Consider the following 16,399-nt stretch of genomic DNA (forward strand, 5'->3'; position numbering starts at 1 on the left):
GTAATAAAACCGATCGCTCAATTTTTCGAGTATGAGTATTTAAGTGTGATTAGATTTGTTCAAAAGTCGATTTTTTTGTTCATATTTTAGTTCTAGAGGCTCTGTTATTTTTATACCATGTATATGAAATATATCAAGGTATACTGAGTTTAGTCCCAAGATTGTAACGCTTAAAAATACTGATGCTATGAACAAAATTTTGGTAAAAGTATTCATAAAATCACTTAATTAGTTCATTTCTGATTGTCTGTCTGTCTGTCGTCTGTCGTCTATCTATCTGTCTGTCATCACGATAACTCGAAAACGAAAAGAGATATCAAGTTGAAATTTGTAAAGTGCTCAGGGCGTAAAAAGTGAGGTCGAGTTCGTAAATGAGCAACATAGGTAAATTGGGTCTTGGATCCGTAGGACCATCCTATAAACCTTTAGAGATAGAACAAAAGTTAAAATGTAAAAAATGTTCCTCATAAAAAAACTACTTTTTTTTAACATTTTTTCGTCAATATCACTGATTACCTGTGAGAACGCAAATTAGGCGTAAATTGTGTAGTATGCATTATATGGGAATATCAGTTATGTATGTGTGACATGTATGTATGGATAATGTGGCAGCGTAATCAACACTGTCTATACATGGTATTTCAACAATTTTCTCAGTCAATTGTTTGTTTTCACTTGTTTAAAATTAAAAATGTATTTAGTGTTTCTTATTTTTTGATTAAAATAAAAAATTTCCGGAATAACGTACTACCCCGTAATAATGTACATTTACCTTAGTTTATCCAATTAAGGAAGAAAGTAGAAAAATATAAATTATTTATCATCATAGCAATTAAACTTAAATTTTATAAAGTTGTCTGTTAGTCAACAGTAAACAAAAAAAAAATGTAAATAAATTCACGCTAGAATTCGTAATGTTTGTTATCACCAAACAATAAAATATTATAAATTTTAACTAATCTTAGTTTTAATTCAACTTTATTTAGAAGTTGCAAAATCATGAATTCATCAGTGTGATACTTATTAGTTTGTGAAATAGATGCACGATTTTGCCAACGCAGAAAATGCATAATAAACAAATATTTACAATTGGTATAACAAAAAAAAAACTTAAACAATTTATTACAAGTTTTATTTTAATATTATTTTTTTAAATATTTTTACAGAAAAAGGCGATCATTTAAGTCATGTATTGGGCCAATATTCATTTGAAGATGCAATCGCCGAGACTGGTACTTAAAAACATTAATACCTATTCCTCTAAAAAATTGGGACATTCGAGCAGTTGTATTCTAAGAAACAGTGCCGGATTTACTAATAGAAGGCCCATAGGTGGAGTTTTTGTGAGGGCCTACTTGAGTCGAAAATTTTAGAAAAGGGAAAATGAACAGATTTTTATTTGAAAATTTTTTTTTATTTACTAATAAATGAAATGACCGATACTTGATAAAAGTTTACAAATACAAATTTACGATAAGTTGATTAAAAGTTTACAAAATATTATTTTTAAATCATTTTTCGACTGTTCTGATTTTAATTCTATTTAATTCTCTCAGTAGAAGTATGATCAGATTGTCACTATTTCATAGTTTTCAAAATTTTCACTTTTTTTCATTTTGTGGGGACCCATAAGCGCCGCCTAGTCTGCTTATATGGTAAATCCGGCACTGGTTACAAATAATAGTGGAGAGTAGAATATTACATAGGAACTCCACTTATCTCGCTGTTGTTCACGACGCTAAGGATATAGATTGATGGATAATATCCTAGAATCAAATAGTTTTGTAAGGGATCGTTAAGAATTTTTTTTAAAAAGTGTTTTAAAAACGCACAGTGCTCTTTTTTGTGTGTATGTGTGTGTATGTACAGTGCATTAAACGCCTCAAAAACAAAGGTGTTGGAACGTTGAAATCTTAAATTTAGTATTGAAAGTTAATCATTCATGGACAAAAAATTTGTGTTTGTAAAAAAGAGTTACCTTCTTACCAATGTATTTTTTTGTTTTTTCGAATTATACAATGGCGAAATTCCAATGATCTATCTATAATTACCTCATACTTTCATTCGTAAATTTCTCATCCTATTCATAAATTTGAAGGAAAGTTTTTACTCTGCATTGTGTAAGATCTCATTGGGATCTCATGTCTTCTAGTAATATTTGTCCTATAACAAACCTATCTTGAATAACAAAAAATTTATCAAATTTTGATAAATTTGTATTAGCAACCTCGATTCAACTATAGTCAGCATTTTAAAAGTAGTGTTCATTTCAAAACTATTCCCTATTTCTTTCATCCATTATACATATCATTTTTTAAATAATCTGTAATTTTATATCTAAAGGCCTATTTTAGTTCACATCGAATTTTTAAACAATAAAGGGAATAGACAAGTCTATGCTTTTAAAATAGTTTATTCTTGCAACTTAGATTTCAATCATTCTTAAACTGCCTTAATGAATTAAAATATTTTTGAATCAATATTGAAGGTTGAGGTAGAATTTAATAATCCACATTTAAGATTTCGCCGGTTCCAGTATCAAAAACTCCTATCTACAAACGATTTTAAATTCCTTAAATAGTACCTGCACATATTTCGTTACTTCTAATTAAGTCTTAGAATTTAAAAAGTGTTATGTATTAACCAATTCATTGGATTGAATTCCTTCCCAAATATTAGACAACTAATAGCATTTGCGCAAGAGCGGCTTTGCTTAGTTAAACTTACTTACTTAGCTAGTATTACTTACTTAATCTCAAATTGAGCTAATATTTAATTTCTTATGTTTACAAAATTTCAATTTAAAATAGGGTATAAAAATCCTAAAAAAATAATAATCAGATCATCTGGTAATGAAGGAAAACATACACTACTAAGCATCATCTAGACATCTAGAGTGCTAGACCAAAATAATAAAGCTAATGTATTCGTCTCGAGCTGAGATATGTATACTTTTTTATATCAATGTTCATGTTACAAATTTTCGAGGTGTGATATCTCGAAAACGATTCAATTGCATTAATTAAAAGTTGGGTATATTTCGTAGCTGCAGTCCACTTACCAAAAAAATATTCTTAAAAAAATTGCCATTGCATAATTAAAAATTTATTTTAGGATTTGGAAAATATAACATAGTCCTGGTTATAATGTCTGGATTAGGAATTTTAGGAGTAATTACTGAAAGTATCGCCTTAGGAATGATAATTCCTTCTGCTCAATGCGATTTACAATTAACAACAACTATGAAAGGCGTATTAACCACAATATTAGTAGCTGGTAGGTTTATATTTTTAAATTTAACATTTAAAAGATATTTATAGTAATCATATTATGAATCTTTTTACTAATTCTATTAAACAGGCATATTAGTAGCGTCACAACCGTGGGGATATTTGGGAGATACTCGGGGGCGACGTTCAACAATGATTGTTCCTACATTTTTTAGCGTAATAGTTTCAATTATTGCAAGTATGGCTGTTGATTTCTATTGGATGGTAGTATTACGATTTATAAGCGGATTACTGTAAGTAAACAATCATATTTATTTTATCAAAAAACAAAGACTGGCAATAACAGCCATACGCAGTGATATTTTATTATGTTATACCAAAACTTAATGGAGAGATGGCGTATACAAGCTAAATAAAATCATAGATCTACCAATGCTCAATGGAATCGAGTCTGGGTCAACATTGGTTTGCCAACCCTTGTTTTGTTAGCCTTTGTCTACCCTTTGACCAAAGCTAATAAATCGAGGATTAGTTTGCCAGTCTTTGCAATAGAAATCTAAGCCGGGACCAAGTCTAATTCAAAGGTTGGTGAGCCAAGGCTGAATTTAATAACATCGAAAGCTTGGGTAAGGACTGCTAAACGAATGTTTATCCAAAAAAAGTTTGTTGTTAAAAATTCATACTTTTTAAATAATATAGTAAAAAGAATGGCCTGGAATAACTATCCTAATGGAATATTTTGTATCCTAATGGAATACAAAACACGAAGTTTGTTTATTTTTGCTTTGGCCTAGATTTGGGTGAAGATCAGATACCTGGCTTGGGCAATATCTGCTACCGCAATTCGAACCAAAACTTGATGACTTGTTTGGTCGTCAATGCTACCATTCGGAATAAACTCAAGACTCACTCCCGACCTGTAATGGCTTGGTACATGGTCATTGCGCGAAAGTTAATACTATGTTGTCATTCGACGCAAATTCGAGACTACGCTTATCTTGGTTTCCAAGCTTGGTTCGTTTAACAATCCTCGCCCAAGCGTAAACTAATCAGCTGTAATTTTCTATATAGGAAATTGAAAAAAGTCCTAAAGGATTCAATTCCTTATAAAACGTTCTATGTTTTTAAGTATAATAAAATTTATAAATTTCAACAACAACAAAAATTGCATTTTGTTAAAATATATCCCCCTTTCTTCTTTAATTTGAATAACAAAAATAGCGTTTTTTGAAAAGTTCGATTGGATTTTTCACATAAAAATTCCATCTCCCACTTCACGTCTCGTTTTTGTAGTAATTTAGTTTGATGCTCGCTATTAATTATTTTTTCGATTACAGTGTATCAAGTTCAGCTAGTATTATTTATGCTTATGTTAGCGAATTCCATGGATTAAACCATAGGCCTGCTGTCTTAACATTTACATCATCCTTTGTTGCATTAGCGTCAATTACTGTTCCAGGTATGTACTACACAAAACACTTTAGAAACTCTTACATTAACTGTTAGAACATTAACTAAAGTTAGGGGTCCAAATATCGATCCAAACAAATAATATATCATCAAACTCACTGCCTTTGCCCCTGTAGCACAATTTTTTATGCATAAGACATAAGGGCTGGATTATGCCATTCAATATTAACCCAAACAAATGCAATCCAATTTTGAAGATTAACTCCTCCTGAGTCAATCTTCTATTTGTCTATAGTTTCAATGTCTAAAATTTTTTATTCACAATTCTTTGCGTAAATAACTTGGTTTGAAAAATTTATCCAACTCTGTTGATATGTCCTCTTATATGGCTTCGACGCGTAGATATACCCGGCAATCATCGCCATGAAAAACCTCCAGAATCCCCCCCCCCTCACTGCTGCTTAAAAGCTCAATGGATATATATGAGTAATGATGAATTATTACACCTAAATGATACATTAACTGGAATATTTAATGTAAACATTTCGCCACAAACAAGTAGATAGTCGCGTCATTGATTGTTTTTAGACGGGAGTCCTATATAAAAGCTCCGATTTTGATTATTATTTTTTCAACATGATTCTTTTTATATATTATATAAAATCAGAAAAATTTCAGAGGGGGGAATGATCTAGAGGGGAGATAGGAACTGCCGTGACTGATATATCGACGCACAGCCTAAAGCGCTAATGATAGAAGTTTGAAATTTCGAGAGGATATTTACTTTACACTGTAAGTGTCATTAAAGGGTGAAATAGGGGATGAAAGTTTGTATGAAAATAAATACAAATCGTCTCTTGGAGTTAACTAGAGCTAGCTAGTAACATGGGCTAAATTTTATTTTCAAAAAAATAAGGTTCCGCACCAAAAGTAAAAAGTAAATCCAATAAATATTGAAATCGGCATTTTTGAGTTCACTACGTAACCGATTTTAAAAATTATTTCACCTTAGAATGTTACATTATCAGCAGTGACATGTCGATTTATCAGTCGCGACATTGCCTATCCCCCCTCCAGATTATTTCTCCCTTCTAAAATGTTTCTAATTTTAAATAATAAACAAAAAAGATCATTTTGAAAAAAAATCATCTAAATCTTTTATTCGACTAAGAGTAGAATCAATTTTCCTTATTCAACTGTTTTTCTCAACAGGCTCAACTCTACATAATCGATTTTTTTAGAACAGCTTGCAAATATGAACAGTATTTTAATCATAAACGCAATATTATTTTTAATTTTAAAATAATCAATTTGATTTCAGCAATGGCTTGGATAATTTTACCAATGGACTGGTCATTTGACATAAGTTCCCTAGGTATAACTTATAGACCATGGCGGTTATTAATAATATTATTCAGTCTACCAAACTTATTATTTGTGTGTTTATTACTTTGTTTTCCTGAAAGTCCACGTTTTCTTGTACAAATAAATAAATCGGAAGAAGCATTAAATATTTTACGTAATATATTTACCTGGAACACTGGGCAAGATAAAAATATGTTTCCAGTGAGTATAAATTTTTATTTGCCTATAATCTAAAATGTGGTTTATCTAATTAATAACAAAAATGTTTTTTTCTCAGGTAAGAAACATCATAAATAAAGAAGGATTTACTACTACAAAAGATCCAAAATCAAGTTGTTTAACAAATTTTTCCAAGCAATTAACTCCTTTATTTTTACCTCCATTTTGGACAAAGACTTTACTGATTTGTTCCATTCAATTTGGTTCGTTTTATGCGTATGTTTATTTTATAATTACTAAAACATTCATTAATCCGCTTACTTTTTTTGAAACGTTATATCCATACTTTTTGTAAAATTTTACGCATTACGCACTATAAACATTTATTTAACTTTAGTATTTATACAAGTAAAAATAAACAATTGACTGAGATAATTGTTGAAATACCATGTTTAGACAGTGTTAGTTATTCTATCACATTACACGTACATACATGTTACACATATATAACTGATATTCCCATATAATACATAGTATACAATTTGTGCATTATTTGTGCTTTCACAGGTAAACAGTGATGTTTCCGAAAAAATGTTTCAAACAAAAGTTGTTAATTTTTTTATAAGGAACGTTTTTGTTCTATCTCTAACGGTTTACAAGATGGTTCCTACGTACCCAAGACCCAATTGACCTAATTTCAGCTTGATATCTCTTTTCGTTTTCGAGTAATCGTGATGGCAGGCGGGCAGACGACAGACAGACAGACAACCGGAAATGGACTAATTAGGTGATTTTATGAACCCCTATACCAAAATTTTGTTCATAGTATCAATATTTTAAAGTGTTACAAACTTGGGACTAAACTTAGTATACCTTGTATATTTCATATACATGGTATAATAATGGATTAACGTGTGCTCGCGATTTTCCACGCGGATAGTTGTAGGATTTTAAACTACTTGTAGATGAGAAAATTAGGATAGATGCGTATCAGCGTAGGGGAACGGCAAAGTTCACAAAAAAAATAGTTTTCTTGGCGCAATAATATTTTTTGCAATTTAAAAAATGAAAATTATCTTGAGACAATAAATTTTCCTGACCTCTATTCTATATTTTTTTCGTTACAAGACTTTTAAAATTTTCTTCCTTTTAAAATGCAAAAATATGCTTGGTTCAGAAAAAATTTCTTGATTCAAGATATTCTATTTTTATGCGTACCTATGCTTCTTCGCATTTATATTTAGACCCGGTAAAATCCGTAAATGAGCATGAATAATTTTCACATCGAAAATGTTTGCAGGATCCCGTTTAAAAATTGCTCCTGAAGTTAAAAGTGCACGTTACCGGTGGGTAAGATTCGAAAGAAAGTAAGAAAGAATTTGAAAATTTTTTACAAATAGCTAATTTTTTTAAATAGGTTTTGTTTGTTGTAAAAAATACAGAAATGAACTTATTCGGTTCTGGAACGATCCGCGCGACCCTCTGGGCGCGGCTTTTATCTCTACATTGTTTTCTTTGGTGATGTTATTATTGATCGGATTGAGACGAATAAAAAAAAGAATTGTTTTTTACTTGACTTTTGAATTTCACTCTACTTTGCCAGCTATCGAAAACTGAACATAGCAAAGTTACCTCAAAATCTCAAGAAAACCGCAGTAACCTCATATTTTCAGCTTTTTCGGTTAACCTTTCGAAAAATGAAAGAATTGAGTTGCAATTCTGGAAAAAGATGTAACTTATGACCATAAAAAAGGGTGGTAAATTTTAGCCCGACACATACCTAACTTCAATTTTGAGAAAAACAGTTCAGGCAAATCATCGGACTTTAACTTTTAAATTACACTTTTTTTATTAACTTTCGGGTAGTACCAACGTTTTTTTTTTTCAAAACCTGATTATTATAGGCCAAAACATACAGAACAAAAATGCATGTCATTCTGTATTTTTTACAACAAAAGAAACTTATTAAAAAAAATTAATCATTTGCAAAAATTTTTCGAGTTTATTATCAAAATTCGCTTTATTTATCCAAATATATTAGATATACTAATTTTTTTTTAACAAATAAATTATAATGGCCGAATCGCTTTGAAAAAAAATTTGAAAAGCGCGATTTTTTCATCCTTTAAAAAGTGTAAAATTTGTTTTTGTGGTGTAAAACTTACTCAACAACATGCCGCAAAAATTTTTGGCCTAGTTACATTTTAAGTGCTTGATTGTTAATTGTTAAGAGAACGCGCGAAAAATCACTCAAAAATAATGATTTACTTTTCTATACATGCAGAATGTTGTTGAGAAAGCTATACACGACAAATTTTTATGCATATTAAAAATCTGATTTTTTTCGTACACTTTTTGAGGGATGAAAATCGTAAGAATCGCGTTAGTTATTTCAAATTTAACGAATTTTTTACTCGAAAACTGCAGGGTTTAGAGAAAAATGTCTAAAAACATTTTTTTGTTAAGTTTTACTCCAATTATATGATAAAATTTTTTCCCAAGCGATTCGTTAATAAACAATATTATTTTTTTGTTTAAAAATTTAGTTTAAACAATGTCCTACCGGGTTACCCACCGACAACCTGCACTTTTACGTTCAAGAGCATTTTCACAAATCACAAATCATTTAAAATTACATTTAACTTTTAAAATTATTTTACTTTTTAGAGTAGTTGAATTTACGAATGAAAATTATTAAAAATATTTTGTTCATACAGCGGTTTAGGTGTGGTTAATTGGATTCCACAAATTCTAAATGAATTTTACTCAGTGAATTATCCAACTTCTATTTGCGAAGTTTTTAATAATAAAAGTAGAATTATTCATGGAAATTTTACCGAAAATGAAGATATTTGCATAGATACAGTGAATACAACAATGTTACAAACCTCGTTCAGTTTTGGTTTAGTAATGTACATTGTGTATTTGTGTGTTGCATGTTTAGTTAAAATTGTAGGAAACAAAAGGATTTTAAGTGAGTATAATCATGTTTCTAAAAATGATTTCATTGTAGAAGAAAATATGCAATACAATCTCACTAATCCGGCACTTCAATAGACAGATACGTCCAATAATCCGACAATCGAATTTTATAAAAAAAATTACCAAAAAAGATTATTTTCGTGCCAGTATTATTAATTTTTCTATACAATCCAGTAATCCGAACATTTGAATAATTTGATATCTTCTGTTTTTTAATAGTGCCTGATTAATGAGATTATACTACTTCTAAATATTCGTTATTTACTTCTAATTCTATACAATAAAAAAACCTAATTGTTGCCAGGTCCGGTAAGAGAAATATGTGTTCTGTTACCCTGATTCTCTTGTCAATTTGCTATTCTCGGTGGTCAATTTTGTTTCCTTCTTATTTTTTATATTTTATGTTTTATACAAACGTAAGACACTAATCCTATTCCGTCCGGATTCAATATAACTGTACCCTTGTACTTTTTAAATTTTTTTAAAGGAATTTTTTGAAAAACTTGAAACAATGAATAATCGTTTTACTCTCGATGTTAATAAAAGTTATCTTCTAAGAAATTTTATATCAAAAAAATGCAAAAATTACGCAAATTTGAATTTATTTTTTTTTTTTTCAGTTTTACTATTTACAATAAGTGGATTAGCTTGTTGTTTTATGCACAATATCAAAAATTACTGGGTAACAACTTTTCTATTTGGTATATTTATATTAAATGGTATCACAGTTGGTCTAACTAATTCATTTACACCTGACATGTATCCAACAAAATACAGGTAAGAAAAGTATAAGACGTTTCATGAAATCTATTAGGAGCCATTCATTTATTACGTAAGCATTTTGGGAGGAAAAGGGTTTTTAAAAATTAATACATAAGCTTATGTGGGGGGAGGGGGTAAATTTCTCGGGGTAAATCGCATGAATCTTCGCTAGTCGTATGATAATAGGTTGGCTGATAAGTCCCCGGTCTGACACATAGATGGCGTCGCTAGTATTAAATGCATATTATTTTTATATAGTACCAACCTTCAAATGATTCGTGTCAAAATTTGACGTCTGTAAGTCAATTAGTTTGTGAGATAGAGCGTCTTTTGTGAAGCAACTTTTGTTATTGTGAAAAAAATGGAAAAAAAGGAATTTCGTGTTTTGATAAAATACTGTTTTCTGAAGGGAAAAAATACAGTGGAAGCAAAAACTTGGCTTGATAATGAGTTTCCGGACTCTGTATTTTTTCCCTTCAGAAAACAGTATTTTATCAAAACACGAAATTCCATTTTTTCCATTTTTTTCACAATAACAAAAGTTGCTTCACAAAAGACGCTCTATCTCACAAACTAATTGACTTACAGACGTCAAATTTTGACACGAATCATTTGAAGGTTGGTACTATATAAAAATAATATGCATTTAATACTAGCGACGCCATCTATGTGTCAGACCGGGGACTTATCAGCCAACCTGTTATGCAATATTTTTACAATAACTTTCTTAGATATTATATTTGTCATCCTTTCGTCTATTATGATGGTAAACATCCACCCAATTCGACATAACAATATCATAAATTTAGATGTTTAAAATACATTTTTATAAGCTTTTTAATTGGTTTAGTATGGTTGCATCAAGAATCATGTAAATACCTATAAATAACTTCTAATGTTTACATTTTCACCTTGGTAGGATAGTACCTAATTAATTATGCTCAATTAAATACAAATCAATAAAGGAATGATCGGGTTTATTTGTAAATACAGTAGAACCTCAATTACTCGATGTTCAATAACTTGAATTTCTTGTAAAATTAATTCCTATCATATCCTATTTTTTGTTTGCATTGATTATTACATATACACAAAATGTGCCATAGAATGGAAGAGACAGGCTAAAAAAATTCATTGAATTTACTAAATTAGATCATTTGAGGATTGGTTATAGTAGTTGTGTACAAACATATACTGCGGTCAGTCAAGCGATTGATAGAACAGGGGTTAGATATATGCTATCGAAACGGTTCAGTTTTGTACGTTGTACTAAAATGATTTTACTAAAGCTGAAAATTGTTAAACAGATTGTATATTACATATAAATAATAGTTATGATTGTCAGTCAGTTAGGTGATAGAACAGGGCTGGTCAGTCAGCCCTTATTTATGAACAATTAATACTTCAGATTCATTTATGATTTCCGTGGTAATTAAATGAATTTATTAAAGCTGAAAATTGTTATACAGCTTATATATTGCATATAGATAACAGTTATGACAGTCAGTCAGTTCAACGTTAAAACAGGGATGGTCAATCAGGTCTTTATTATGAACAATAAATAAATAAGATTCTTTTATGATTTTCGTGGTATTTAAATGAATTTACTAAAGCTGAAAATTGTTGTACAGATATATAAATAACAGTTATGACAGTCAATCAGTTAATAAATAGGGGCTGACTGACCAGCTCTATTCTATCACCTAACAATCATAACTGTTATTTATATAATAATAATAATAATGGAATAATAATGGGGGTTGAACCTCCGTTTTTATGACATACGCCTTATCACAGAGGCCACCCACATCATTATTTGTTATCTTTATTTATTAAATTACATTCGTATTTAAAATTACATATTTGACGTGGGTGGAATCGGTTACTTCGTTCTTACCCAAGCGACGACGATGTGATCAATTCTGCACTCCCATTAATTAGAAATTGTTCACACTGCCGCTGCCTGGATTCGAACCCGCAACCTAAGTCTAAATAGTCCAACGTTCGAAAACTAACACCTTAGACCGCTCGGCCATTTAAGCTCTTTATGTTATTTATATGCAATATACAATCTGTACAACAATTTTCAGCTTTAGTAAATTCATTTTAGTACCACATAAAACTGCACCGTTTTGATAGCATATACCTGATCCCTGTTCTATCGTTCACTTGACTGACCACAGTATACAACTACTATAACCAATCCTCAAATTTTCAGCTTTGGTAAATTCAACGAATTCTTTTTGGCCTGGCCCTTTATCCAATATTGGTATAGAATATTTTTTGTTACGATCTACAATTTACGAGATTCGACTTAAAATATCGTTTTTAATTTTCTAAATTTTTCTTTTGTATTCGCGACTCCAAGAAAGTATAGGTGGCAATTTAATAGTACTAGTTGAAGATAATATAATCAACTATTTCCGTGGTATGAACAAACAAAAGTCATAGAACATATAATCAATTAAAATAATACTCACAATACTGTAAGAAATGAAGCATTTGAAGTTGTAATTCTATGGAACAATATGACCTTTTGTAGAACCCGGCTCAAAATGTTCGTATGAGTGTGTAGAACAAAGTCGTAATGATTTCAAAGTGTGTTTTCACTAAGGATTTCATAATTGTTTTCACTCGAATTCTGCTGAAAACTCGGGGAAATGTCTTCGGGGGAAATTAGGGTATTCTAAGCATTTTTTTCTAAAACTCACCGTTTTTGAGATACAAGTTATTGAAAAAAAACAAAACGTAATTTTGATGAAAATTTGATGTTGTCGAAATTAACGGTTATTGTGTTATTTCGATCAAATATTTGACTAACTTGGGCTAGCTTCTAAGATTTTCTTCTACACATTCATACTAACAGTAAAAATCTAGTTCGTCAAATAGTAGAAATTTCGTTTTTATACCATGTACTAGAGTGATACCCACCCGCTTCCCTGTTTTAAAAGTAAAAATTTATAAAGATTGTATCCGCTTATCCCTTTTCTATAACACTCGAAATAGTGGTGGGGATTGTTTTACACAATATATTATTTTTTTAAATGTATAATAGTAATTATTCATTGAGTATATCAGAGAAGATGGCCTTGAAATATTTTCTATTGCCTTTTTTTACAGAAATCTTAAATTTTTTAATTTTTTTAATATATCTTTATAAATTATAGTTCATGTGTTATTCTGATATATCAGCTATGTTACTGTACAGTTTCATTAAAAACCATTCGTTAGTTTAAGCGTGAAAGCGTAACAAACAAACATGCTTACTTTCGCATTTATAATATATAGAGATATATGAAATATATCATATATTAAGTTTAGTCCCAAGTTTGTAACGCTTAAAAATATTGATGATACGAACAAAATTTTGGTATAGGGTTCATAAAATCACTTAATTAGTCTATTTCCGGTTGTCCGTCCGTCTGTCTATGGACACAATAACTCAAAAACGAAATGAGGTATCAAGTTGAAATTTTTAAAGCGTGCTCAAGGCTCAAGTTCATAAATGAGCAACATAGGTCAATTGGGTCTTGGGTCCATAGGGCCCAACTTGTAAACCGTTAGAGATAGAACAATAGTTTAAATATAAAAAATGTCGCTTATGAAAAAATTTTTTTTGAAAAATTTTTTTGTAAACATCATAATTTACAAAACCCACGAGGGCGCAAATTAGATTCAAATTTTATATATCAGTAGATCAGTAGATGAATGTGTGGCTATCTAAGAGTGGATTGTCTATACATGGTATTTCAAAAATTAACTCAGTTAATTGTTTGTTTTCACTTGTTATATCATTTCATATTCATTTCATATTTAAATCAGTAGAGGTCAGCTCAGTATTTTGGAGTAGCGAATTAGTCACAATGAATTTTTTACACCCAGCAAAGTTTTAGAGAGTAAGATTTACTACAATTTATCCTCCTAGAAATTTTTTTTCTAGCTTCTAGGTCTTCCCGTGAAAAAAATTTCTCAAAAATTGTCAATTTAACCTGTAACATTACGTAATTAACATTTACGGAGATATTCTTAAGTTCAACCAAAGAATACCGAACACTAGTTCAACGTTCTAAAGATTGAGTATTTTAGAACTTTGAATAGAAGGCGGACATTTTATCGCACAGGGATCTCTGGAGCCTAAAGAATAGAGCCCACAATATGTAAACGTCGGTCCTGAAATTAATATTGTTGGAAATTAAGTTGGAAAATTCGTAAAATTGGCGGACTTAACTTATTACTTAAGTTTTTCTTAGGTCACTACTGTAATGAATAACTCCACTGTATTTAATTAAATTTAAAAAATGTCTTCATTTAATAAATAAAAATAAATTCCGCGAAATAAAGCTCTTCAATCAATTATTATCGTCATTTTATATCAATATTAACACAACAAGTATTTAATTGATTCTTGTAACAGTCATTGTACTACTAATTGAACTTATATTGTTTCAGAGCGATGGCAATATCAGTATCATTTATGATTGGCCGAATTGGTAGTGTAACAGGCAGTAATGTGATGGGATTTATGCTTGATTATAATTGTAATGTTGCGTTTTATACACCTGGAGTAATTTTATTAGGTAATTTTTTTTATCAATTAAGTGGATTAAGTTTGGTCTTCATTCAATTTTAAATTTTGCAATATATGCATTAATAATTTATGAATACTTATGTTAATTATAACGAGTGTTTTTTTGTGACACACGTAAAATAGGAACTAATTTGAAGTTCTTTTCTATTTGTTAGTACACAGTTTTAAATTTTCCAGAAAGTCAAGGTCAACATGGAAGCTATAAAATGACTGCCTTTGATCCCAACAACTTTTGTTTGAAATATTATTTTCAATAAAATAATTTTTCAACCATTTGCTTGGATCAAGTTTCAAGAAATCCATAGTTCGTTTAAAAATAGATCAAATGATTTTATATTCAAAAAAAGACCACAGCACATCATTTAAGTTTTACTTTAAACGATACGAAATAACACTTTTTGCTGTGGTTAACAACAGAGTATAGCAAGAAAAATATAGAAGCTAGGTTTCTTAACACTTAACTGGCTTCCTACGGTTTTTTTTATTGAAAAGAAAACAAATACATTTTACTCAGCTTCTTTGCTATTTTTAAAAGAACCATAGTATTCAATAACTCTTAATATTTTTTAGGTTGTGCATTAATATCGTTCCTGTTACCATCGAGTAGCCGTAAAGAATAATTTAAATAATTTTTAGTATTATAAATAACTTATTGTAAATAAATAAACGAGAATAAAATTATTTATTTTTTATTTAATAAAAATGCCATGTAATTAATTAAGTTTTTAATAATTTAAATTTTTTGAAATATTTTTGAACTTGGTCTTTGTGATAAGGCTTGACTGCTAAACATGTCGGTATATTTTCTGGTTGTTCAATCCACAATTTATGTTCAATAGAATTTTCTTTTAATTTTTCATGTAAAGTGTTTAAACTTGCTTCATCAGGCGCCTGAAAATTATAATAATGTTAAAGTACATTAACGAAAATTGCGTTCCTTTATTGATACTAGTATGCAGTCGTTGATAATAAGCCTTTTCATTGATTTGCTTTTGTTTCGGACAGTTGTCAAACAACTATTCAACTAAAGAAAATTTAATATAAAAATAGAAGATATATGATATATTTTTACTTGATTGACATCTGTCCGAAACAGAAAATAATCATTTTTTAAATTATACTGCCGCAGTTATATAGCCGCACCCAAGCGAAATCAGTCATACTGAGCAAAAATATATCTTTAAAATGAATTATCATATAGGGATGGCACTTAGTAAATTAACCGAGCGCTCTCCTCAACTAAACAGTAAACACAACCAATGTTAAATACACGTTAGTGAAGTAAGTAAGTGAAATGGCGAAGCTTGATTGGCTACATACTGGCTTAAAACGAACGAACGCTAGATCTGCGAAAATTAATTACTTCTAAAATTATCTTATGCATATTATCTAAATCACTTAAATACGTTTGAACTATTTCATCTGTGTAAAATAAATGAACCGCTGCTGTAACAGCATGACACGCTTGTGCTAAGACTGCTCCAACCGGCCAATTTAACGTTCGTATTAGGTCCCCTCGAACAATAACATATTGAACAATAGTATTTGCCATTTTAATTGATTTGACAAATTGATATAGTGATTACTTATGATTAAATTAATATTAAAATGAAGTTTGTAAAGTAAACAATCAAAATAACACACGACAATCAATTAGAGAACATAACCTTAGTTATAAAATCATTTGACTTTCCGGAAATTAGACTCTTAGGTCGAATTAAGATATCTAAAGAATTTAATAAAGGTTTAAAAGCTTTGTTTTAAGAAAACTGCTGACCAATGAAGTAAAATTTTTGTTTTTTAAGAAAAATGTACTGGAAAATTAGATTTTTTCATAGACGTATTGAATAAATGTAGAATAAATATAAAATAAAGATTGGAGAAATTTTATAACTCCAATCGA

At 29.7% G+C, this 16,399-nt stretch overlaps 2 protein-coding genes across 2 annotated transcripts; one reads left to right on the forward strand and one right to left on the reverse strand.

Annotated features, from left to right (window-relative positions):
* Positions 1-951: 951 nt before the first annotated feature.
* On the forward strand, positions 952-15,167 carry LOC123291083 (organic cation/carnitine transporter 7-like). Its single transcript, XM_044871536.1, has 11 exons — positions 952-1,092; positions 1,167-1,232; positions 3,115-3,276; positions 3,361-3,523; positions 4,568-4,689; positions 5,962-6,206; positions 6,283-6,440; positions 8,882-9,138; positions 9,767-9,923; positions 14,358-14,485; positions 15,067-15,167. Exons 1-11 carry the CDS (start codon positions 1,065-1,067, stop codon positions 15,114-15,116), a joined length of 1,536 nt encoding a protein of 511 aa, XP_044727471.1. The 5' UTR covers positions 952-1,064; the 3' UTR covers positions 15,117-15,167.
* Positions 15,168-15,206: 39 nt separating this feature from the next.
* LOC123291090 (putative peptidyl-tRNA hydrolase PTRHD1) lies at positions 15,207-16,223 on the reverse strand. The gene is made up of 2 exons (XM_044871544.1): positions 15,860-16,223; positions 15,207-15,387 (listed from the first exon to the last, which is right to left on the reverse strand). The coding sequence occupies exons 1-2, from the start codon at positions 16,046-16,048 to the stop codon at positions 15,214-15,216; spliced, it is 363 nt and encodes a 120-aa protein (XP_044727479.1). The 5' UTR covers positions 16,049-16,223; the 3' UTR covers positions 15,207-15,213.
* Between the last annotated feature and the right edge of the window lie 176 nt (positions 16,224-16,399).

Source organism: Chrysoperla carnea, chromosome 1 (genome assembly GCF_905475395.1).
Source record: "Chrysoperla carnea chromosome 1, inChrCarn1.1, whole genome shotgun sequence".
In the NCBI taxonomy this organism is placed as follows: Eukaryota; Metazoa; Arthropoda; class Insecta; order Neuroptera; family Chrysopidae; genus Chrysoperla; species Chrysoperla carnea.

What these genes read in the sequence shown, in the direction of transcription:
- LOC123291083 (XM_044871536.1), top strand. Translation starts at nt 1,065, where the DNA reads ATGCATAATAAACAAATATTTACAATTG. An exon ending in AACCACAATATTAGTAGCTG is followed by an intron (nt 3,277 to 3,360) that starts GTAGGTTTATAT and finishes TCTATTAAACAG; the next exon opens with GCATATTAGTAGCGTCACAA. An exon ending in ATGTATCCAACAAAATACAG is followed by an intron (nt 9,924 to 14,357) that starts GTAAGAAAAGTA and finishes ATATTGTTTCAG; the next exon opens with AGCGATGGCAATATCAGTAT.
- LOC123291090 (XM_044871544.1), bottom strand. Translation starts at nt 16,048, where the DNA reads ATGGCAAATACTATTGTTCAATATGTTATTGTTCGAGGGGACCTAATA. An exon ending in TGCATAAGATAATTTTAGAA is followed by an intron (nt 15,388 to 15,859) that starts GTAATTAATTTT and finishes TATAATTTTCAG; the next exon opens with GCGCCTGATGAAGCAAGTTT.